At 41.9% G+C, this 25,269-nt stretch overlaps 2 protein-coding genes across 3 annotated transcripts in view; one reads left to right on the top strand and one right to left on the bottom strand.

Moving 5' to 3' along the window:
• Positions 1–13,028, bottom strand: part of cfap210 (cilia and flagella associated protein 210) — a 59,501-nt gene extending 46,473 nt beyond the window's left edge. Inside the window, exons 1-2 of the mRNA XM_060827915.1 lie at positions 12,863–13,028; positions 2,224–2,301 (exon numbers count right to left, since the gene is read on the bottom strand). Coding sequence (XP_060683898.1) covers positions 2,224–2,301; positions 12,863–12,929 — 145 coding nt within the window. The 5' untranslated portion in view covers positions 12,930–13,028. The remainder of the gene's footprint in view (positions 1–2,223; positions 2,302–12,862) is intronic.
• A 184-nt stretch (positions 13,029–13,212) lies between these two features.
• phospho2 (phosphatase, orphan 2) lies at positions 13,213–24,904 on the top strand. Of its 2 annotated transcripts, none has more exons than XM_060827917.1 (2): positions 13,213–13,292; positions 23,616–24,904. In XM_060827917.1, the coding sequence occupies exon 2, from the start codon at positions 23,633–23,635 to the stop codon at positions 24,356–24,358; it is 726 nt and encodes a 241-aa protein (XP_060683900.1). In that variant the 5' UTR covers positions 13,213–13,292; positions 23,616–23,632; the 3' UTR covers positions 24,359–24,904. The 2 variants fall into 2 exon arrangements, with proteins under 2 accessions (XP_060683900.1, XP_060683899.1); XM_060827916.1 differs by having other exon boundaries at positions 13,213–13,344.
• The last annotated feature ends 365 nt before the right edge of the window (positions 24,905–25,269 follow it).

Genomic DNA, 25,269 nt, shown 5'->3' with positions numbered 1-25,269 from the left:
CAGGGCTGGAGGATTTGAGCTATAGAGAGAGAGGCTGAACAGGCTGGGGCTGTTTTCCCTGCAGCATCGGAAGCTGAGTGGTGACCTTATAAAGGTTTACAAAATTATGAGGGACATGGATAGGATAAATAGACAAAGTCTTTTCCCTGGGGTCAGGGAGTCCAGAACTAGAGGGCATAGTTTTAGGGTGAGAGGGGAAAGATATAAAAGAGACCTAAGGGGCAGCTTTTTCACGCAGTGGGTGGTATGTGTATGGAATGAGCTCCCAGAGCATGTGGTAGAGGCTGGTACAATTACAACATTTAAGAGACATTTGGATGGGTATCTGAACAGGAAGAGTTTGGACGAATATGGGCCGGGTGCTGGCAGGTGGGACTAGGTTGGACCGAAGGGTCTGTTTCCATGCTGTTCACCTCTATAACTCTATGACCTTCTGCAGATTTTTCTTATTCAACATAGAGAACTTTTAACACCCTGGTCATATCTTAATATCTGAATGAATAAACTTGAAGAGACGTGGTGGATTGAGGAACATGTATGGATGTCTAGGTTCCTAAGCAGTTTGTGTACAGCAAAAAAAAACTTAAAGAACTGCCCAAAGTAGTTGTACGATTTAATAGTTCAAGGTTTGCATAAAAATCTGTAGCTCAGTTGTCAATTGCCGTGGTTGTGGGTACATTCACCAGGCTAGGAAGTTGTTTAGCAGACAGGAGATAAAATGTCTGCCGATCAACTTCCCAGCTCGGTGAACATGCCCATAACCACAGCAACCATTTAAGAGTATACTCCAAGGTCAAATGGAGACCCTACTTACTCGTAATGGGTCCTTGCCAACACATACTACTTGAACAACAATACTAAAACAGATTTTCTGATGATTACAGTATTACTATTTGTAGAAACTTGCTGGCACAAATTTGGTGCACCACCTCAGATGTTACAACAGTGAACATACTTCAAGGAATACTTAATTGGCTAAATTTGTGGGAAATTGTGAAGAGATTAGTGGGTCCCTTGTTGAAATATTTGTATCATCGACAGCCATGGGTGAGGTGCCGGAAGACTGGAGACTGGCTAATGTGGTGCCATTCTTTAAGAAAGGTGATAAGGAAAAGCCATGGAATTTTAGACTGGTGAGTTTGATGTCAGTTGTGGGAGAGTTGTTGGAGAGGATTCTGAGGGACAGGATTTACATGTTTTTGGAAAGACAAGGACTGATTAGTGATAGTCAACTTAGCTTTGTGCATGGGAAATCATGTCTCACTAACTTGGTTGAGTTCTTTGAAGAGATGACAAAGAAGATTGATGAAGGCATGAATTGTCTATATGAATTTCAGCAAGGTATTTGACAAGGCTCACCTTGGCAGACTAGTTAGCATGGTTAGGCCATTTGGAATCTGGGGGAGCTAGCCAATTGGATACTTCAGATTATCTCAGAGTACAACAGGACTTTAATCAGATGGGCCAATAGGCCGAGGAGTGGCAGATGGAGTTTAATTTAGATAATTGTGAAGCATTGCATTTTGGTAAGGCAAACCAGGGCAGAAAGTTATACACTTAATGGTAGGTACCCAGGGATTGCTGCCGAACAAAAAGATCTAGAGGTGCATGTACATTGTTTCTTGAAAGCGGAGTCACAGGTAGACAGGGTTGGGAAGGTGTGTTTGACACACTTGCCTTCATTGGTTAGTGCACTGAGCATAGGAATTGGGACATCATGTTGTGGCTGTCAGGACAGTGGTGAGGCTAATTTTAGAATCGTACATTAAATTAGAGTTTCCCTGTTGTAGAAAATATGTTGTTCAACTTGAAAGGGTTCAAAAAAGATCAACAACAATGTTGCCAGGATTGGAGGGTTTGCGGCGTAAGTAGAGGCTGAAAAGGCTGGAGCATTTTTTCCCTGAAATATCAGAGGCTGAGGAATGATCTTAGAGATGTTTATAAAAATCATGAGGGCATGGATAGGGCGAATAGCCAAGGTCTTTTTTTCCCCCAGAGTAGGGGAAGCCAAAACCAGAGGGCATAGGTTTAAGGAGAAAGGGGAGAAAGTTAAAAGGGACCTGAGGAGCAACTTTTTCATGCAGAGAGTGGTACATGTATGGAATGAGCTGCTAGAGGAGGTGGTGAAAGTGAGCACTATTATACCATTTAAAAGGCATCTAGATGAGTACTTGAATATAGCTATGCATTGCCTTGTATTTTCCAATATTCCATGCAACTTACTTTCCATCTTTTGAAAATCACTGTGTTCATGACACCTTGGTACACACTCATTGGTGTTCAGGACTGAAGATATTCTACCTGTAATGCATAAACAAAAGAATGACACGATTTAAAACTGCACATTAGAATAAGTACCATTGACTAACACCCTCAGGTTCCTGTCAGTGATCCAAATATTCATTTAATCATAGCGAGTCGTCATGCTAGTCACATTGTTTGAGGAATTTTGTGGAAAAGGATCACAGTCTACTAGCTATATCTGTGGTTTAATCTCTGGTATATTTGAGACCTTGAATTAACCTACACTGATTTACTTGAAATATGGGGCATAGCCAACCCTTGATTATTAGCTGAAAGCAGTATAACATGGGCAGAAGTACAATTTAACTTCAGCTTTGTGACAATTTAGTACACAGGCTACCACTCATAACTGTTTCATTTAATGAGGTAAAATGAACTTAAGTGAACTGTAATCCTTGACAGAAAGTTGAGAACAAACGGTTACAGTTTAAAAACTAGGAGACTCCCATTTAAGACTGTGATTAGGAACAACTTTTTCCATTCAGTTGTTTGTCTGTAGAATTTTCTTCTCTATGGAGTAGACGCGGGGTCACTGAACATATTCAAGAGTCTGAAATTATCAAATTTGGATCAAGGAGTCAAGGTTAGACAGCATACAGCAAAGTGAAATAGAGGGCACAATCTCATCAACCATAACCTAATTTAATGATGGAGCAGGCTTCAAGACCCAAATGGCCTACTTGTGCTCCTAATAATTGTGTTCACTATAGCCTCTCTACTGACCCAGCAATGTATCATTTCACAACACAGCAAGATCTGAGAAATACATTTAATGTACAAATAAAAAAACAGTCCTGTATCTGTCTAAAACTTTTGGGATTATCTTCTTGGAATAGGACAAAACACCATTATAAAATAACTTCCATTCCTTCATACTTCTTCACTGCTAAGATAAGGATCTATATTCTTTGTTGTTATGGGAGATTGAAATTGTTACAGCAGTAACTTGGGTAAAAATGAAAATAGTAAAAATAGTTTTAGAAGGGTATCATTTACAGCCACTACAAAACACAAGTCAAGAATGCACCTGTACGAATACTCAAAAAAAATTCAACTTTATCTGGGATGACCACCCCACTCACCAAGTCAAACAGTCACTCTCTCCACATTAGCAAATTGTGAGCATGTCAACTTACAAAACTTATTCAAGAATACCTCTCAAAGCTACAATCTCAACTACTGGCAGGACAAGTGCAGCAGGTATAAGGAAAATCACTGCCTTAAAGTGCATGGAATTGAGTTTAATATATATTGAGAGACAACTGGTTAGCAGACAGGAAAGAAAGTGTAGGAATAAACAAGTCATTTTCCAAGCAGTAGCTAGTGACCAGTGGAATACTGCAGGGATCAGTGTTTGGACCCCCACTCAAAATATATTAATGATTAAATTTGGTAATTATATTTCATATCTTTATGTTTGCAGCCAACAAAAAGATGGGCGAGAGGTTGAACTATGTGGAGGACACAGAGATGCTTCAGTGTGATTTGGGCAAGTTGAATGAATTGGCAAATGTATGGCAGATGAAATACAATGTGGATAAATATGAAGTTATCCACTTCGGTTGGGAAAGGGGAGATGCAGTGAGACCTGAGCATTCTTGAACACCAGTCACTGAAACATGCAGGTGCAGCAAGTGGTGAAGACAAATGGTACATTGACCTTCATAGTGAACGGGTTTACATAAAGGAGCAGGAATATCTTGCTGCAATTGTACAGAGTCTTGGTGAGCCCACATCTGGTGCATTGGTATCTGAGGATTGGCTATGGAGGGAATACAATGAAGGATTACTTGAATGATCGCTGAGATGGCAGGACTTACATATGAAGAGACTGGATTGGTTATATTCACTGAAGTTAAGAACAATGAGCGGAGGCCTCGTTGAAAGCTTTAAAATTCTAATCGAATGAGACAGGGTAAATGCAAGAATAAAACTGGGGTGTCCAGGACCAAAGATAACATTCTAAGGATACACGGTAGGCCATTTAGGATGGAGATTAGGAGAAATTTCTTCACCGCAGCAGTAGTGAGTATGTGAAATTCTCTGCCACAGAAAGTGATTGAGACCAAAATAGTATGTTTTCAAGATGTTGGATATAGGTATTAGAGCTAAAAGGATCAAAAGTTGTGGGGATAAAGTGGGAATGGGATACTGAGTTGAATGATCAGGGATGATCATATTGAATGGCTGTGCAGATTCAAAAAGCCAAATGGCCCAATCCTGCTCCCATTTTCTATATTTCTTCCAGTTCTCCTCCAGTGGAAGTACCTTCATGTTACTATTCAAGAAGCCTTTTCAAGGATGATTGGATAATACGTCAGTGACAGCGTAATGATAATGTCACAAGACTAGTCATCCAGAGGTCCAAGCTAATGCTTTGGGTACATGATTAGAAATCTCACCACAGCAACTTCTGCAATTTAAATTAATTTAATAAATCTGAAATATAAAGCTAATATCTATATCAGTGACCATGGTACTATTATTGTTCAAAATCACACTCTTCAGTGATGTTCTTTAAGGAAGAAAGTTACATGGCTTACATTTGATAACAGAAACTCAAATATTTTTGCCTCTTAACTCTGCTGTGAAATAGCTTTCAATCCATTCAGGAATGGTGAATAAATGCTCATCTTCAGTGACATCCAGTGGATAAAATAACATCCCAAAGCAAAAATGGTTGCCTTGATCCATCTTGCACATTTGCACTCATATTGTTATGCGACATAAGATGTTATTATAGCTGTAAGATTAAGTTATTTATTAATGTTATGGACCAGACCAAACCCCCTCAAAATATATCAAGGAGAATAGTCTCAACCCTAACTTTTATTTTATTTAAAGGCATGTGTAAGGCGCTGTGTTCTAGATGTGATTTGGTTGATCACACCACTAGATTTGAAGCAAAACACATTTTATTCTTACACGACATTTAAACACAAACAAAAAAAAATTGGAACAACCTTAAAAATGTATGAAAGTACTTTACAAAATAACATTTTTTAACTACTACTCATTCACTGTTCCAATATAGCAGCATACCATACCAAGTACATCTTAGTTAAGGCAAATTCAACAAAACAGATTTGTTCACTTGATATCTCCTCCAGTCCAAGAGAAAGGAACACCAACAGAACGAATCTAGCAGCAGAGAGAGAACTCAAGCTTTTGCAGCAGAGAGAAAACAGCTTCAACTTCAAAAAAACCTCAACTTCAAATATTGAAAGTAAACACTAAAACCCTAAACCTTTGTGGGCCTGAGTCCTCACACTCATGCTTCCTTGGTCTAATTTGTAAAAAGCCAAAGCTATTTACTCTGCTTTCCATAGAGCCAAGACACATTGACAACACCTCTCTTCAAGAGAACCAGGACAAAATAAATCCCCTTAAAGGCACATAGCATCACAACAGCCAGTAAAATTCTTGCAAATCAGTGATTCTGGTGGGCTGTTAGACATCCTGGACTATGCACAGGTGTTGTGAAAAATTAATCTGCTTTTCCATCAATAAAATTTACAGATTGATTAATGATTGATTGCTTTTATCCTGGATCTGACAACTAATTTAAAATTTAATGCAAGAAATTTTTGTAGTCTGGTTAAGCATTTCTGATTTGGAACAATTTTCAGTGCAAAAGGCATGGTCTAGTTACTATATTAAGTCAAGTGCAACCTTCTCACTTTTTGAGAATGCAGCTGCAATTCTAAAATGATAGCTAACTCTACTCTGTTCTATCAAATTCCTATAGAAATTCTGGTCATTTGTTTGTAATTTCTGAAATATTTCATTCAAGCCATATTGACTGATCATAAAATTATTCATTTGAGTAGAGTACAACTTCTGTTTTACATGAGTCAACAACGTTCACACAAAAATACTAATAATATCAACAGTTATAGTATTTTAAAGCATATTTTCTCAAGGTGAATGTACACACGCATAAACATTGTCAGTTGTCCTTCAACAACAAAGCATGACATAGTTCATGGATATCATTTTCAGGGCTTTCATGAATCCAGTGGAATGATGGAGAAACAAAAAACTGAGCAAGCCTCAGTGTGATATCATGCTGAGCCACATGCTTCAGATACTGAACACATTATCTGGTGGGTGATTTGTGAATTTAAATAAAACAAAACCAGGAGTGATAATTAACAACTCAACAGAACGTTTCAAATTTCCAGATCCTGCAGTTCCTGGCTCACAAGCCTCATTCCTGATGAAGGGCTTTCGCCCGAAACGTCAACTGTCCTGCTTCTCAGATGCTGCCTGTCCTGCTGTGCTTTTCCAGCACCACGCTCAGAAGTATTACCACCATGCCACAAGAGTCTCGCTTTATAGGATGCATGCCAAATCCATGCTATCTGGCACCAATGCAACAATTAAGTTCATACAATTTAGAAGTACAATTAGTCCAGTCAGCTCATAGAGTCTGCTCTGCCATTTGATCATGGTTTCTCACCCCCATTCTCCTGCTTTCTCCCATAACCCTTGGTCCCATTAATAATCAAGAACCTATCTATCTACCTCCATCTCAAGTACACTCAATAACTTGGCTTCCATAGCCTTCTGCAGCAATGAGGTCCCCAGATTCACCACCTTCTGGCTAAAGTAATACTTCCTCATCTTAGAACATTGAACAAAAACCATACAGTGCAGTACAGGCCCTTCAGCCCTCTATATTGCGTTAACCTGTGATAGCGATCTGAAGCCCATCTAACTTACACTATTCCATTATCATCCATATATTTATCCAATGACCATTTAAACGTCCTTAAAGTTGGCCAATCAACTATTGTTGCAGGCAAAGCATTCCACGCACCTACTACTCTCTGAGTAAAGAATCTACCTTCAATTTCTGTCCTCTATCTATCACCCCCCAATTTAAAGCTATTTACCACCAAGCTAACCATCACTATCCAAGAAAAAAGGCTCTCACTGTCCACCCTATCTTATCCTCTGATCATCTTGTGTGTCTCTATTAAGTCACTTCTTCACCTTCTTCTAACTAACAAAAACAGCCTCAAGTCCCTCAGCCTTTCACTCTGGACCACCTTTAAACTAGCAGAGTTTGGACCCGAACAGGACAAACAGTACAGACTACAGATTCAAAAACACCAGCAACAGTTCTCCTTCAGGATCCTCCACTCCACGCTTGCAGCAATGCGCCAGCACCTAACCTCTCTACAGTCAGCCGTGCCTCAGCTGAGGGCCACACTTTCTCAGAATTGCAAAGGACCCACTCTGTACTACATCCTCAGGAGAATTCATACTCTCAACAAACAGTATTTCAATTCCATCTCAAACATCAAAAACTGTAAGTACAACAAACTTTTATCCACCCACCTCCACAACCAGCACTTCTCAAACATTCCAGAAGATTCCCCTGGCCTCGGACATGACTCAGACACCATGAGCCATGTGGCTGATGCAGCTACCATCCCCACGCTGATTGATGATGTCACTTCCGCTCCCATCATGGCCACTCCCACAGCCACTTCCGCCCCTCACAATTCCTCATGCATCACACGTGACATCACGTCCGCCCCTCACATCTTCGCTGCTATCATATGCTCAGTGACTTCCGCCACCCCTACTGCTGTGGTCACCACCACTTCCGCCCCCACCAGCACCACTCACCTGCTGACATGCCCCCCACAGACCCCACTGTCACTATCCCCGTGCCCCAGAATCCTGAGGGGAACACCACCCCTGCTCATGACTCCACCCTCACTCCCCCCACCATCACACCCACTCCAGTTACTGGCTCCGACCCCACTCCCAGCTCCACACCCACACCAGATCCCAGCTCCCAGCCCTGCCGTGTTTTCACCATCCCTCCAGACCTCCCCCTCACTGAGGACGAATGATCAGTCCTCAGCAAAGGACTCACCTTCATCCCCCTCTGTCCACACATCAATGAATTTAATACACACTGTGACGTCGAACAATTTTTCCGTTGCCTCCGCCTCCGAGCTTACTTTCACAATCAGGATTCCCGCCCATCTTCCGAGGATGCCTTCGCCCACCTCCAACACACTGCATCCATCTGGACACCACGCGCTGGCCTATTACCTGCCCTCGACCTCTTCATTTCAAACTGCCGCCGGGACATTAACTGCCTCAACCTGTCTACCCCCCTTCCCCACACCAACCTCTCACCCTCACAACGCGCAACCCTCCAATCCCTCTGCTCCAATCCCAATCTCACCATCAAGCCAGCAGATAAAGGGGGCGCAGTGGTAGTCTGGCACACTGACCTCTACACCGCTGAAGTCAAACGCCAACTCGAGGACACCTCTTCCTACTGCCACCTCAACCATGACCCCACCCCCCATCACCAAACCATCATCTCCCAGACCATATAGAACCTCATCACCTCAGGAGATCTCCCACCCACAGCTTCCAACTTCATAGTCCAGGAACCCCGCACTACGCGGTTCTACCTCCTTCCCAAGATCCACAAGCCTGACCACCCTGGCAGACCCATTGTCTCAGCATGCTCCTGCCCCACTGAACTCATCTCTACCTACCTCAACACTGTCCTATTCCCCCTAGTCCAGGAACTCCCCACATACGTTCGAGACACCACCCTCGCCCTCCACCTCCTCCAAGACTTGCGTTTCCCCAGCTCCCAATGCCTCATCTTCACCATGGATATCCAATCCCTCTACACCTCCATCCGCCATGACCAGGGCCTCCAAGCCCTCCACTTTTTTCCTCTCCAGACGTCCCCAACAGTACCCTTCCACTGGCCGAACTGGTCCTCACCCTTAACAATTTCTCCTTTGAATCCTCCCACTTCCTCCAGACCAAAGGGGTAGCCATGGGCACATGTATGGGCCCCAGCTATGCCTATCTCTTTGTTGGCTACGTAGAACAGTTGATCTTCCGTAATTACACTGGCACCACTCCCTACCTCTTCCTCCGCTACATTGATGACTGCTTTGGCGCCACCTCGTGCTCCCGCGAGGAGGTTTAGCAATTCATCAACTTCACCAACACATTCCACCCTGACCTTAAATTTACCTGGACCATCTCGGACACCTCCCTCCCCTTCCTGGACCTCTCCATCTCCATTAATGACGACCAACTTGGCACTGACATTTTTTACAAACCCACCGACTCCCACAGCTACCTGGATTACACCTCTTCCCACCCTACCTCTTGCAAAAATGCCATCCCGTATTCCCAATTTCTCCGCCGTATCTGATCCCAGGAGGGCCAGTTCCACCATAGAACACACCAGATGGCCTCCTTCTTTAGAGACCGCAATTTCCCTTCCCACGTGGTTAAAGATGCCCTCCAACACATCTCGTCCACATCCCGCACCTCCGCCCTCAGACTCCACCCCTCCAACCCGTAACAAGGACAGAACGTCCCTGGTGCTCACCTTCCACCCTACAAACCTTCGCATAAACCAAATCATCCGCCGACATTTCCGCCACCTTCAAAAAGACCCCACCACCAGGGATATATTTCCCTCCCCACCCCTTTCTGCCTTCTGCAAAGACCGTTCCCTCCATGACTACCTGGTCAGGTCCATGCCCCCCCTACCACCCACCCTCCCCCCGGCACTTTCCCCTGCCACCGAAGGAACTGTAAAACCTGTGCCCACACCTCCTCCCTCACCTCCATCCAAGGCCCTAAAGGAGCCTTCCATATTCATCAAAATTTTACCTGCACATCCACTAATATCATTTATTGTATCGGTTGCTCCCAATGCGGTCTCCTCTACATTGGGGAGACTGGGCGCCTCCTAGCAGAGTGCTTTAGGGAACACCTCCAGGACACCCGCACCAATCAACCACACCGCCCCGTGGCCCAACATTTCAACTCCCCCTCCCACTCTGCCAAGGACATGGAGGTCCTGGGCCTCCTTCACTGCCGCTCCCTCACCACCAGATGCCTGGAGGAAGAACGCCTTATCTTCCACCTCGGAACACTTCAACCCCAGGGCATCAATGTGGACTTCAACAGTTTCCTCATTTCCCCTTCCCCCATCTCACCCTAGTTCCAAACTTCCAGCTCAGTACTGTGCCCATGACTTGTCCGACCTACCTAGCTCCTTTTCCACCTATCCACTCCACCCTCTCCTCCCTGACCTATCACCTTCATCCCCTCCCCCACTGAACACTATGCTACTTTCTCCCCACCCCCACCCTCCTCTAGCTTATCTCTCCACACTTCAGGCTCACTGCCTTTATTCCTGAAGGGCTTTTGCCCGAAATGTCGATTCCGCTGCACTTTGGATGCTGCCTGAACTGATGTGCTCTTCCAGCACCACTGATCCAGAATCTAATTTCCAGCATCTGCAGTCATTGTTTTTACCTCTTTCACTCATAAGACCTTCCATTCACACCAGGCAACATCCGATAAATGTCCCTTGCACCCTTTCCAATGCTTCCACATCCTTCCTATAATGTGGCGACCAGAACTGTATGCAATAGTCCAAATGCGGCCGCACCAGAGTTTTACACAGCTGTAACATGACCTCATGGCTCTGAATCACAATCCTTCTACCAATAAATGCTAATATACCATATGCCTTCTTAACAACCCTATCAACCTGGATGGCAACTTTCAGGGATCTATGTACATGGACATAGAGATCTCTGTGCTCACCCACACTACCAAGAATCTTACCATTAGCCCAGTTCTCTGTGTTCCTGTTACTCCTTCCAAAGTGAATCAAATTTTGTGCATTAAACACCATTTTCCACCTCTCAGTCCATTTCTGCAGCTTATCTATGTCCCTCTGTAAAATGCAACATCTTTCCACACTGTCCACAACTCGACCGACTTTAGTGTCACCCGCAAATTTACTTACCCATCCTTCAAGCTCTTATCCAGGTCACTTATAAAAATGGCAAACAACAGTGGCCCCAAAACAGATAATTGTAATACACCACTATTAACTGAACTCCAGGATGAACATATCCCATCAATCACTACCTAGTCTTCTTTCAGCTAGCCAATTTCTGATCCATACCGCTAGATCACACAATTCCATTCCTCTGTATTTTCTGCGATAACCTACCATGGGGAACCTCATAAAACCCTTTACAGAAATCCAAATACACTACATCAACTGCTTTACCCTCATCCACCTGTTTGGTCACCTTCCCAAAGAACTCAATAATGTTTGCGAGGTATGACCCACCCTTTACAAAACTGTGTTGACTATCACTAATCAAATTATTCCTTTCCAAAACTTTACCCATAACTTAATTAAGGCTCACTGGTCTACAATTACCAGGGTCGTCTCTACTCCCCTTCTTGAACAGCTATCCTCCAGTCTTCTGGCACAATTCTTATGGACAATGACAACATAAAGATCAAAGCCAAAGGTTCTGCAATCTCTTCCTGAGCTTCGCAGAGAATCCTAAGGTAAATCCCATCCAGCCCAGGGGATTGATCTATTTTCAAATTTTCCAGAATTGCTAACACCTCCTCCTTATGAACCTCAATCCCATCAGTCTAACAGCCTAACAGTCTAACAGTCTAATATACAACTTGCCACTACTGTACTTGATAGGCCCTAATCTCACTCGGTCATTCTTTTATTCCTGACATACCTGTGGAAAGCTTTAGGGTTTTCCTTGATCCTACTTGCCAAAACTTCTCACGTTCAAAAGGGTTGTGCCTTCACTCTGAGGCTATGCCCTCAGATCCTTGTTTCTTTTACAAGTGGAAATAGTTTCTCCATATCCACTCCATTCAGGCCCCTCGGAATTCTGTAAGTTTCAGTCAAATCCCCCTCATCCTTCTAAATTCCAACAACACAGATCCAGGGTCCTTAACTGCTCCTTACATGGCAAGTTGTTCATCCCCAGGATCATTCTTGTACACCTCCTCTATATTCTCTCCAATGCCAGTACATTCTTCTTTATATATGGGGACCAAAATTGCTCACAATATTCCAAATGTAGTACAACCAGATACAGCCTCAGCAGTACGTCTCTGCACTTATATTCTAGCTTTCTTAAATTGAATACTAACATTGCACTTACTTTCCTAATTGCCAATTAAAAGTTGCATGTTAAACTTAAAAGGATCCTGCACCCAGACTCCCAAACCCCTTTATGCTTCAGATTTACAAAGCTTTTTCCCATTTGTAACATAGTCTACGCCTATATTTTTCTGACCAAAGTGCATAACCTCACACTTTCCCACATTGTATTTCAATTGCCACTTCTTTACCACAGTCTCCTAGCCCGTCCAAGTCTTTCTACAGCGTTCTTGCCTGTTCAACAACACCTGTCCCCTACACCTATCTTCATATCATCAGCAAACTTCGCAACAATGCCTCTCAGTTCCTTCATCCAGATCGTTAATCGTTATAACGTGATAGTTGTGGCCCCAACAATGACCCTTGCTCCAGTAGTCTCCACTGGTCACCGTTGCCATACTGAAAAAGTCCTTTTTAACCCTACTTTCTGCCTTCTCCATTTAGCTAATCCTTTATTCTTGGCAGTCTCTTGCCCCTACCACCATAAGCTCTTACTTAGCAACATCCTGTGCGGCAAGTTGATTCTTTCAATTAAAATAAACTCACTGGAACTGGAACTAGAGGTACTCATCGGTCTTCGGCTCAGGGGCGTGATGTTAGCAGCTGTCGCCATTTACTTAATGAAAGCAAAACATGAATCGAAAGTTATTTTGCGGCTACGGCCATCGATAACCTCTTTCATTTAGCTCGCAGCAACCCTTTCGCGTGTTCCTTTCCCACGGTTGCCCAGCAACAACGCCGGAAGTGTGAAGAAGGACTTCCAGTCGAATGCGTTTCCGTTACTATGGTAACCAGCGAGCGGCGGCAGCTCGCACCCAGTCCACCTGAGTGGACTGTGCGCATATTCCGGGCCGGTCCTCAGGCTGCTCGTTAGCGCCGCCGCTGGACGGTGTGTGGAAGTGGAGCGGAGCAGAGCGGGATTTCCTTCAGCCTGGGGGCACAGTGTTCAATGAGCATCTTCTGGACATTAACAGAGGTATCTCGTGCTTAGACCGTTGTGCCTTTTAAAAACTGTCAGTCCCTCCCAGGTACAGAAATTGATTATTTCAGAAAACTTAACGAAATAGCTTACTGCAGACGGTAGCGATCATACGGGTTAATAATAGCTTATACTATATGCTGCACATTTATTTTTAAACATACTTCCTTCAGTGTGTCTATACAAGGAAACTGAAGATTGTAAGGTTCTTTTTCGGGCCTACCCAGAGTCATCAGTATGAAGAGCTGTGTGACCAAAACCAAAGTCAAATGTTTGCGGAAACGATTAGAGTATTATTGTTGCATTATTTGAATTACTATCAGATTGTTGTATAAACATATAGCCTGGATCTGACATTGTTGTAGTGTTTAAAAAGGGTTGGGAAATAATTGTTGTATTCTGGCGTTACCACATTTTACTGCTACACGCAGTCATGTGCTGAAAATCAATGTATGTCAGTCACATGGAGACATTCTTAACATAAGATCAAAAGAAATATGATCAGGAATAGCCTTTCATTCCTTTCAGCCAGCTCCACCATAAATTTTCTTTTTGGCCGTAAGACATGATTTTTATTTTAAGCGTGGCCAATTTTCTGATCTCAAAAGCAATGTTCCATTTAAGGTGCTAGTATATAGTAACTGCCATCATGACTGATTTTGCATGTTTGCTTCAATGTTTTAAAAAAACTAACATGGTAAACATTGACTCCCATTCTTACCTCCACCATTCAATAAAGTTGATCTGATATTGATCTTAACTCCTACGAGATGACCCTTGGCACCCTTTGTCGTATAAAAACTTTCCAAAACCAGCCCTGAATATTATTCAATGACCCAACCTCCACAGCTCAGTGAAGTAATTCCAAAGATGAAATCCTTTCAGAGAATAAATTTGGCCGTGCCAAATTGCCCCCGGTGTCCAGGAATGTGCAGGGTAGGTGCATTAGCCATGGGAAATGCAGGGCTATCGGGATAGAGTAGGGGGATAGGTCTGGGTGGGATGCTTCTTGGAGGGTCTGTGTGAACTTGATGGGCCAAATTGCCTGTTACTACATGGTAGGGATTCTATGATACATATGAAGTCTCTGTAAATTTAAGTAATATTCTGTTTTTATATTCTTTCTGCCAAAGTGAGGAACCCCACATTTTCCCACATTTCACATTTTCCTTTCCTGCTCATTTAGTCTAATTTATATCTCTTTACAAAACTCTTTATGATCTGCTCAAACTTACTTTCCCATTTGAAGTAGTAATGGAGGGGGAAGAGCGAAAAACTGTGAATTTTGCAAAAGTGGAAAGAGTGATGTTGCAGCAAAGACATTTAATCTGCCGATGATGGAGACATTTGGAAAATTTAAACAAAACCGCACAGTAACATTGAGTAGCTTTCTAAAAGGCACTAATGAAGATCAGCAAATTACTTTTGAGGCCACAAGAGAAAGAATTAAAATTTGATGAATGTTTGGGAGCTGATTGAAATCAAATCATCCAAAATCAAATAATCAGATCAACCAACACCGTCTGCAGAATTGAGGGAGCCTGTGATACCTTGAAGTACAAAAGTAGTTGATCACTAAGACAAATTTGAAGTATTACTGGTTGAGTATACTACCAGCGCACATGAAGCTATGAGTAGACAGGTTAAAGTATTGGACGACTGAATCGAGCAAACTTTCAATTAGTGAAGAGAAACTGCTGATATGGTGAGACGGTAACAAATGAATGAACAGACAGAGGTAAAGATGTGAAAGAGCTCTAGGTGACCACATGAATTCATAAACACATACGGATTAAAATGTGGACTTTGTGAAAAATTAAATTACTGGAAAAAGACATTTTGAATAATGAAAGAAGATGGTATGTTACTTATCCGAGACTATGCTGTAAAAATACAGGTAATCAAAGCATTCAGACTCTAAATGATTAATTGTTTTAAAATCCATTCTTGGATTGTGAGCTTATCTGGTTGGCCAGCATTTATTACCTGTCCTCCTCTCCCTTGAGAAACTGATGGTGTACTGCCTTCCTGAACGGCTGCAGTCCACAAGTTGTTGATTGACCCAAAATGCCTTTCAGAAGGGAATTGCAGGATATTTACCCAGTGACAATGAAGGAATGGTAATAAATTTCCAAGTCAGGATGGTGAATTGCTTGGAGTAGAACTTCCATGTGATGTGTTTGCAAGGGTCTGCTGGCCATTGTCATTCTAGATGGAAGTGGTCATGGGTTTGGAAGGGCTGTCTGAAGATCTTCAGTGAAGTTCTGCAGTGCATTTCATAGATAGTACACACTGCTGCTACTCAGTGTCAGTGGTGGGGGGAGTGGATGTTTGTGGATGTGATGCCAATCAGGTGGACTGCTTTATGCAAAATGGTGTCAAGCTTCTTGGGTGTTGTTAGAGCTGCATTCATCCAGGCAAGTGGAGGATATCCCATCACACTCCTGACTTGTGCCTTGCAGATGGACAAGTTTTGGGGAGTCAGGATGTGAGTTACTTGCTTCAATACTCCTATTGTTTGACCCATTTTTGTAGCCACTGTGTGGTGGGTCCAGCTGAGTTTCAGGGTAAATGGTAACCCTAAGGATGTTGATAGTGGGGCATTCAGTAATGGTAACACTATTGAATGTCATGGGGAGATGCTTAGATTGTTTCTCATTGGTAATGGTCATAGCGTGGCACTTATGTGGCATGCATGTTACTTGCCACTTGTCAGCTCAAGCCTGAATATTGTTGAGATTTTGTTGCATTGGAAGATGGACTACTTTAGTATCTGACAAAGTGCTGAACATTGTGCAATCATCAGTGAACATCCCCACTTCTATCCTTTTGATGGAAACAAGGTCATTGATGAAGCAGCTGAACATGCATGGGTCTGGGATACTCTGCTGAGGAACTCCCACAGAGATATCCTGAAGCTGAAATGACTGACCTTCAACAACCACAACCATCTTCCAATGTGCCAGGTATGACTCCAACCAGCAGAGAGTTTGCCTCCTGATACTCATTGATTCCAGTTTTGCTAGGGCTTTTAGATGCCACATTCAGCCGAATGTGGCCTCGATGTTAAAGGCTGAAATTCAGCTTTCTCGACTCTTCTCTTCATGTTTGAACAAAGGTTGTAATGAGGTCATGAGCAGAGTGCCCCTGATGGAAGTCAAACTGGATATCACTGAGCGAGTTATTGGAGAGGAGATGCTGCTTGATAGCACAGTTGATTTGATTTGATTTGATTTGATTTATTATTGTCCCATGCACAGTGAAAAGTATTGTTTGGTGTGCCAATGAAACAAATTATCCTTACATGATTACGTTAGAGTAAAAGGACAGAATGCAGAATATAGTATTACAGCTACAGGGAATGCACAGTGAACGATCAACTCTAATATATGAGAGATCTGTTCACAAATTTGATAACAGCAGGGAAGAAGCTGTTTCTTAAATCTGTTGGTATTAAACTTTTGTAGCTTCTGTCTGTTGGAAGAGGGTGGAAGAGAGTGTAACCGGGGTGGGACGGGTCGTTGATTATGTTGGTTGCTTTCTGGAGGCAGTGGGAAGTGTAGACAGAATCAATGGAAGGAAGATTGTTTTGTGTGATGGACAAGGCTACATTCACAACTCTCTGTAATTTCTTGTGGTCGTGGGCAAAGCTATTGCTGTATCAAGCTGTGATGCATTCAGATAGGATACTTTCTATGTGGACATTCCAAATTTCCTTAGCCTTCTGAGGAAGAAGAAGCATCAGTGTGCTTTGTTGACTGTAGCGTCAACGTGAGTGGACCATGATAGATTATTGGTGATGTTTACTCCGAGGAACTTGAAGCTCTTGATCGCCTCCACCTCAGTACCATTGGTACAGACAGGAGCAGGTCCTCCACTCCGCTTCCTTAAGTTGATGATCAGCTCCTTCATTTTGCTGACATTAAGGGGTAGATTGGTGTCTTTATGCCATGCTACAAAGCTGTCTATCTCTTTCCTGTACTCTGTCTTGTTATTATTTGAGATCCGACCCACTATGGTGGTGTCAGCTGCAAATTTGTAAACAGAGTTAGAACTTAATTTGGCTCTACACTCCACAGAGTGTATAAGGATTATAATAAGGGGCCATGTACACAGCCTTGCAGGGCACCAGTATTGAGGATTATTGTGGAGAAGGTGTTGTCACCTATTGCTATTCTTTGCAATCCATAGGTCAGGAAGTTGAGGATCCAGTTGGAGTGGGGGAAGCACAATCCTAGGTCTTAGAGTTTAGAGATGAATTTTGTTGGAATTATGATGTTGAATGCAGACCTAAAAATCAAAAAATAGGAATCTGACAGAGGTGTTGTTGTTATCCAGATGTTCCAGGAATGAGGGTAGGGCCAGGGTGTCTACTGTGCACTTATTATGATGGTAGGTGAATTGTAATGGATCAAGGAAATTAGGAAGGCTGGAGTTGATGTGTGCCATTACTAACCTCTCAAAGCTTTTCGTAATGATGGATGTCAAAGCCACCAGGCAGTAGTCATTAAGGCACATAGCCTGTAGTTCCTTTGGCATCGGGATGTTAGTGGTCTTCTTGAAGTCGGTGGGAAACTTGTATTGTAGTAGGGAGGTTAAAGATGTTTGCAAATACTCCTGCCAGCTGGTCCTTACAGGATTTAAATGCACAATCAGAGACTTCATCTGGGCCAGTCACATCCTATGGGTTCACCCCTCTCATCATTTCACTGATGATGACAGTAGACTGATGGGTTGTATTTATCCTGCTTATTATATGCCAGTGTTATAACTGTGCTGTAAGAGCTTGGTTAAGTGAGCAGCAAGTTCTGGAACACAAGCCTTCAGTACTATTGCTTGAATGTTGCCAGGACCCATAGCCTTTGCAGTATCCAGTGCCCCAATCTTTTCTCAATATAACATGGACTGAATTGACTGAAGGTTGTGATCTGTAGTGCTGGGAACAACCTGAGGAGACTGCAATGGATCATCCACTTGGCACTTCCGGCTGAAGATTGCTGTGAATACTTCAGCTTTATCTTTTGCAGTGTTATGCTGGCCTCTTCCAAGACATATTTGTGGAGACTCCTCCACTAGTGAGTGTTTAATTGTCCTTCAACATTTCTGACTACATGTGCAGGACTACAGAACTTAGAATTGATCCATTAGTTGTGGGATCACTAAGTGCTGTCAATAACTTGCTGCTTATGCTGTTTGGCATGCAAGTAGTCTTGTTTGGGAGCTTCACTATGTTATCATTTCATTTTTTAGGAATGCCTGGTGCTGCACCTCGCATGTTCTCCTGCACTCTCATTGAATCAGGATTGATCCTCTGGCTTGACAGTAATGGTTGAGGAGGGATATGCCAGATCATGAGGTTGCAGATTGTGGTAGTTGCCCAGTCTTGATTCTTTTCTTATATTTTATTGGCCTGTAGTAAGAAGAAATCTTTTTAAGATAGTGAAAAGTTATCAATGGCTTTTTAAAATTTGTTTTGATATAAATGGGTAATCCAAGTTTCTGGCAATAACAGCTGCTCCTTTTTTTGAGGTATTTTAGGTGCTGGAGGTGATTTCCTTGAATTCCAGGAGCAACAACTACTGCTTTATATGCTGTTGCATTGTTTTGGAACTTTGGGAAAAAAAGTCAAAACAACAGCAGTTTAAAAGGGAGAAGAGCAGACAAAGGAAGCACATGGTGAGGTCATTGCAGGAGAGAGAGAGAGAGAGAAAACCTGCACGTTTACTGCCTTTGATGTTTGAGTTCATGTATCACTGGACATCGGAGTGCATCTGGGAAAATTAACAAACAGTGAAATTCACAACTGATCTTGGATGAACTGTTGGGCGAAGTTTACAGTACAGAATCAGATAAGTTAATTGTTGTTTCTGTGGCCAGCAGTGAAAAAGCAGAATGGTGTGTTGCATCCCTGGTGCCAGGTTCAAGGATGTCTCAGAGAGGGTGCAGAACGTTCTCACGGGGGAGAGTGGCCAGCAAGTGGTCATTGTCCACATTGGCACCAACGACATAGGGAGGAAAAAGGTTGAGATTCTGAAGCGAGATTACAGAGAGTTAGGCAGAAATTTAAAAAGGAGGTCCTCGAGAATAGTGATATCTGGATTACTCCTGGTGGTATGAGCTAGTGAGGGCAGAAATAGGAGGATAGAGCAGATGAATGCATGGCTGAGGAGCTGGTGTATGGGAGAAGGATTCATATTTTTGGATCATTGGAATCTCTTTTGGGGTAGAAGTGACCTGTGCAAGAAGGACGGATTGCACCTAAATTGGAAGGTTGGAAGGGGACTAATTTACTGGCAGGGAAATTTGCTAGAGCTGCTCGGGAGGATTTAAACTAGTACGGTTGGGGGGGGGAATCCCACGGAGATAGTGAGGAAAGAGATCAATTTGAGACTGGTACAGTTGAGAACAGAAGGGAGTCAAACAGTCAGGACAGGCAGGAAAAAGGTAGGACTAATAATTAAACTGCATTTATTTCGATACAAGGGGCCTAACAGGGAAGGCAGGTGAACTCAGGGCATGGTTAGGAACATGAGACTGGGATATCATAGCTATTACAGAAACATGGTTCAGGGATGGACAGGACTGGCAGCTTAATGTTCCAGGATACAAATGCTACAGGAAGGATAAAAAGGGAGGCAAAAGAGGAGGGGGAGTGGCATTTTTGATAAGGGATAGCATTACAGCTGGGCTGAGGAGGATATTCCCAGAAATACATCCAGGGAAGTTATTTGGGTGAAACGGAGAAATAAGAAAGAGATGATAACCTTATTAGGGTTGTATTATAGACTCCCTAATAGTCAGAGTGAAATTGAGAAACAAACTTGTAAGGAGATCTCAGCTATCTGTAAGAATAATAGAGTGGTTATGGTAGGGGATTTTAACTTTCCAAACATAGACTGGGACTGCCATAGTGTTAGGGGTTTAGATGGAGAGGAATTTGTTCAGTGTGTACAAGACAATTTTCTCATTTAGCATGTAGATGTACCTACTAGAGAAGGTACAAAACTTGACCTACTCTTGGGAAAAACGGCAGTGCAGGTGACTGAGGTGTCAGTGGGGCAGCACTTTGCAACCAGCAACCATAATCCTATTAGATTTAAAATAATGATAGAAAAGGATAGACCAGATCTAAAAGTTGAAGTTCTAAATTGGAGAAAGGCTACTTTTGACGGTATTAGGCAAGAACTTTCGAAAGCTGATTGGGGGCAGATGTTCCTAAGTAAAGGGACAGCTGGAAAATGGAAAATGAGAATCCAGAGCAAGTATATTCCTGTTAGGGTGAAAGGAAAGGCTGGTAGGTATAGGGAATGCTGGATGACTAAATAAATTGAGAGTTTGGTTAAGAAAAAGAAGGAAGCATATGTCAGATATAGACAGGATAGATCGAGTGAATCCTTAGAAGAGTATAAAGGAAGTAAGGAGTATACTTAAGAGGGAAATCAGGAGGGCAAAAAGGGAACATGAGATAGCTTTGGTAAATAGAATTAAGGAGAATCCAAAGGGAGAGAATAGGGCCCCTCAGAGATCAGCAAGGCGGCCTTTGTGTGGAGCCGCAGAAAATGGAGGAGATACTAAATGAGTATTTTGCATCAGTATTTACTGTAAAAAAAGGATATGGAAGATATAGACTGTAGGGAAATAGATGGTGACATCTTGCAAAATGTCCAGATTACAGAGGATGAAGTGCTGGGTGTCTTGAAACGGATAAAGGTGGATAAATTCCCAGGACTTGATCAGGTGTACCCTAGAACTCTGTGGGAAGCTAGAGAAGTGATTACTGGGCCTCTTGAGGAAGTAACAAAGAGGATTGATGAGGACAGAACGGTTGATGTGATCTATATGGACTTCAGTAAGGCGTTCAACAAGGTTCCCCATGGGAGACTGATTAGCAAGGTTAGATCTCACGGAATACAGGGAGAACTAGTCATTTAGATACAGAACTGGCTCAAAGGTAGAAGACAGAGGGTGGTGGTGGAGGGTTGTTTTTCAGACTGGAGGCCTGTGACTAGTGGAGTGCCACAAGGATCAGTACTGAGTCCTCTACTTTTTGTCATTTACATAAATGATTTGAATGCGAGCATGAGAGGTACAGTTAGTAAGTTTGCAGATGACACCAAAATTCCTGGCACCCAGGAAGCAACATACCATTCTGAGTTTTCGCTGCTGGCCAAAGAAACGTCTGTCTGTACCTCAGACTAGAGAGTCCCTTAACACAGTCGATCTCTTGGAACTCGATGTACCCCTCATTGCATTAGAGCCAGCCTGAATACCAGAAACTTGGCTGTTCCCCAACATTTTCCAAAACAGCAAACTTGTTTAAAAAGGGGATTGCCACAGAAGACTCCTGCACTACCTGCGTACCTCTCTTACTTTTATTGGAGGTAACCCATCTATGTGACTGCATCTGCAACTTTTCCTTCTTCCTCTAACTGCCATCCATCACATCCCCTTACTCTTGTAAATTCCTCATTGTCTCTAACTGTCTCTCCAACTGATCCATTCGATCTGATAGGATTTGCAACCAACACATTTATTGCAGATATAATCCTCAGTAATACATAAATTCTCCTAAACTCCCACATCGGACAAGAGCATATCACTCTACTAAAGGCCATTTTTGCTCCTTCACAATCTACAGACCCAGAAAATAGCACTGTCTTATTCCTCGACAAAACACAGCTTCAGGTTAAATTAATACTTATGGCTTATATTTTTAAGTTTAATCAAAAGACATGTCTCTATCTAACATATAATCAAGAAAGAACCCACTCTACTCACTACTGCAGACTTACTATAAGGCCACACTTAAAATATCCACTTACCTGTTTCTGTACTGTCCCGAACAGATACCTCCAAGATCAGTTGTGAATTTCACTGTTCATTTTCCCAGACGCACTCCGATGTCCAGTGATATATGAATTCAAACAGCAAAGGCAGTTAACTGTGCAGGTTGACTACTGTGTCAGTTAGCAGTGTGGGTTTCTTTCTTTCTTTCTTTTTCTCTCTCTCTCTCTCTCTCTCTCTCTCTCTGTCTCTCCTGCACTGACCTCACCATGCACTTCCTTTGTCTGTCCCTCTCCCTTTTAAAAGTGCTGTTGTTTTGACTTTTTTTTCTTCAAAGTTCCAAAACAATGCAACAGCATATCGAACAGTTATTGCTGCTCCTGGGATTCAAAGAAATCACCTCCAACACCTAAAATACCTCAAAAAAGGAGCAGGCTGCTGCAGCCACAAATTTTTCCTGTCCTCCATCTTGGATGACTCAGCACATTTTAAAAAATTGGCCCAACTCCATGAAATGGGACAAGAGTATGACACCCCTTTCTCGCAACAGAGCCAGCCACTTCCTGAGTATGAGGTGCAAGCTCATGACTCCAACACTTTCAAGCACACATGAAAACTGGAAAATGCAGGGATGCTATTGTAAATTTCAGAATTAGTAAGTGTCTACCTTTTTTTTTAAAGGATCCCTGAGTGATTCAGACTCAGCTGAAATCCAGGCCTTTTTCTAAAATATTTTCTTTTCAAGTTTTATTTCATTAGTTCTGATAAAAATTGTCATGATTGTAATATATAAACATGTTCTAGCTTGTTCCAGTTTTGGCCCTTTTAAACAAATGAACTTGTCTTAATAGAGGCCTGACAACAAGTAATATAGACAAACATGAACCAGTTCCCTTGAAGCTGGCTGTATTCCAGGTGTCTGTACTTTTGAATTATTGGCATATTAAGCTGAGAAAACAATGCAAAAAAATTAATATAATTCAATTTTTAAAAATTCAGATATCCAGCTTACCTATAACTTCATACAATGAGGTTTCATAATATGAAACGTAACAGTTCCATGTTTCTATCATGTAGCATCATTTTAGATTAGATTAGACTTACAGTGTGGAAACAGGCCCTTCGGCCCAACAAGTCCACACCGACCCGCCGAAGCGCAACCCACCCATACCCCTACATTTACCCCTTACCTAACACTACGGGCAATTTAGCTTAGCCAATTCACCTGACCCGCACATCTTTGGACTGTGGGAGGAAACCGGAGCACCCGGAGGAAACCCACGCAGATTATTAATTTGTCTATGAAATACTCAAAGTAGGATGGGATTTGCCCTCAACTTCATAGTTCCCTTATCAACTAATTTACAGAGAGAAAATAGAAGGGTTGTGTCAAGTTATTCATCTATGTTGTGGAACTTCTCAGCATCATAAATGTCTGGTTGAGTAGAGGGTTGCCCATAATTTTGCAATATAATCAACGTGAGAGTTTCAGCCATGCACAAATCATTCATTCTCTCCTTGTTTTGTTTTAAACAGAATAAAGTTTCCAGAGAATGAAGAGTTTACTTGTTTTTGATTTTGATCACACAATTGTAGATGGAAACAGTGACACTTGGGTTGTCAAATGTATCCCTGAAAAGAAGCTGCCAGATTGGCTTCGTGAAACCTATGATGGAACACACTGGAATGAATACATGCAAAAGATCTTTGCCTATTTTGGAGACCAAGGAATCAAGGAATCTGAAATGAAAAATGTTATGCAATCAATGCCATATACTAAAGGGATGGTTGACCTCCTGAAGTTCATTTGCCAAAAGAAGGATCAAGTTGACTGCATTATAATTTCTGATTCTAATACATGTTTCATCAATTGGATTTTAGAAGTAACAAATAGCAGCTCAGTATTTAATAGTATTATTACAAATCCAGCAAATTTTGAACAAAATCATCTGGTAATTAAGGGCTTTCATTCTCACAGCTGTCCAAATTGCCCTGATAATCTTTGCAAAAAAAAAGCATTGGATGATTTTATTGCTAATCAACTTAAAGCAGGGGTACAGTATCAAAGAATCATTTATACTGGTGATGGTGCAAATGACTTGTGCCCAATTAAAGGTTTGAAAGAATGTGATGTTGCAATGGTAAGAAAAGGATACAAGTTAGAAAAACTGATTCATGAATTGCTTGATGGAGACTCAGGTTCAATGCTGCCATCAATTGTGATATGGTTGTCAGGTGAAGAAATCCTGTCTTATTTGAGAAAATGTTTGAAAACTTAAGAAAGTCTCTGATTTATTTAGAAACCTGAGCAAACAAAAAGCCTACAATTTAATTTAATTTGATTATACTTCATAAGTATAAAATTCATAAACATTGCTAAAAATGTCAAAGTCAAATCTTTTAATCTTGCATTTTTCAGGGCATCAACTCCTGATGAGGGCAAGGCAAAAAGGTTTGACTCCTTATCTTCTTTCAGCAATCTTTAAATTCTGTACTATCACACAATTGTCATTCATAATTTTAAAAAATCAGCAGATTACAACACATTTCTTGGGCACTCTAACTTCAGCAAACTATCAATAATGACAGTGTGATTTGACAGTTTTTCCACCCATTGTACCTTTGTACCCTGACACTAAGATCTGACTTTTATGTTCTTAAGTCACTAAAAAGAAATTGCCAAGTTGCTCTTTAAATCTAATGACATTTCCCCTAGTTATTCTGGAATAGTGTTTAAATTAAGTGCACCATGTACAATGGGATTATACTTATTACATTAGGGTTAATCTTGCAGGTGGAGTGTAATACATTACTCAGGGCTGAATTAAATATACATATTTCTTAATTCTGTTAAATTTCAACTACATTCAACATGGTGGAACAAAGCAAATTTGCAACTATCATGAAACGAGAAGGCATATTTCAATAGGTTTTTGTCTACTTGATTATTTTAATATTTGTACTTAAAGCCAAGATATGCTGTTATTCGTCAGTTGACACACACAGTGCTATTGCATAATGGCTGAGAAATTGCAGGAAAATAAAAGCAGTATTTCTGATTGGTGAAGCAAGTTGTAGGAAAGCATATTCAGTTTTGGTTTGGTTTGTCTTACGGTGTGTTTTTGCAAAAGGCTAGTAACTTATTTGCTGTGTGCTTAAGGGAAAAGTCTCTTGGTCCTCAATTGAATTT

Source organism: Hemiscyllium ocellatum, chromosome 7 (genome assembly GCF_020745735.1).
Source record: "Hemiscyllium ocellatum isolate sHemOce1 chromosome 7, sHemOce1.pat.X.cur, whole genome shotgun sequence".
In the NCBI taxonomy this organism is placed as follows: Eukaryota; Metazoa; Chordata; class Chondrichthyes; order Orectolobiformes; family Hemiscylliidae; genus Hemiscyllium; species Hemiscyllium ocellatum.
The sequence above is the reverse complement of the archived record's forward strand: the minus strand, read 5'-3'. Positions and strand labels throughout refer to the sequence as shown.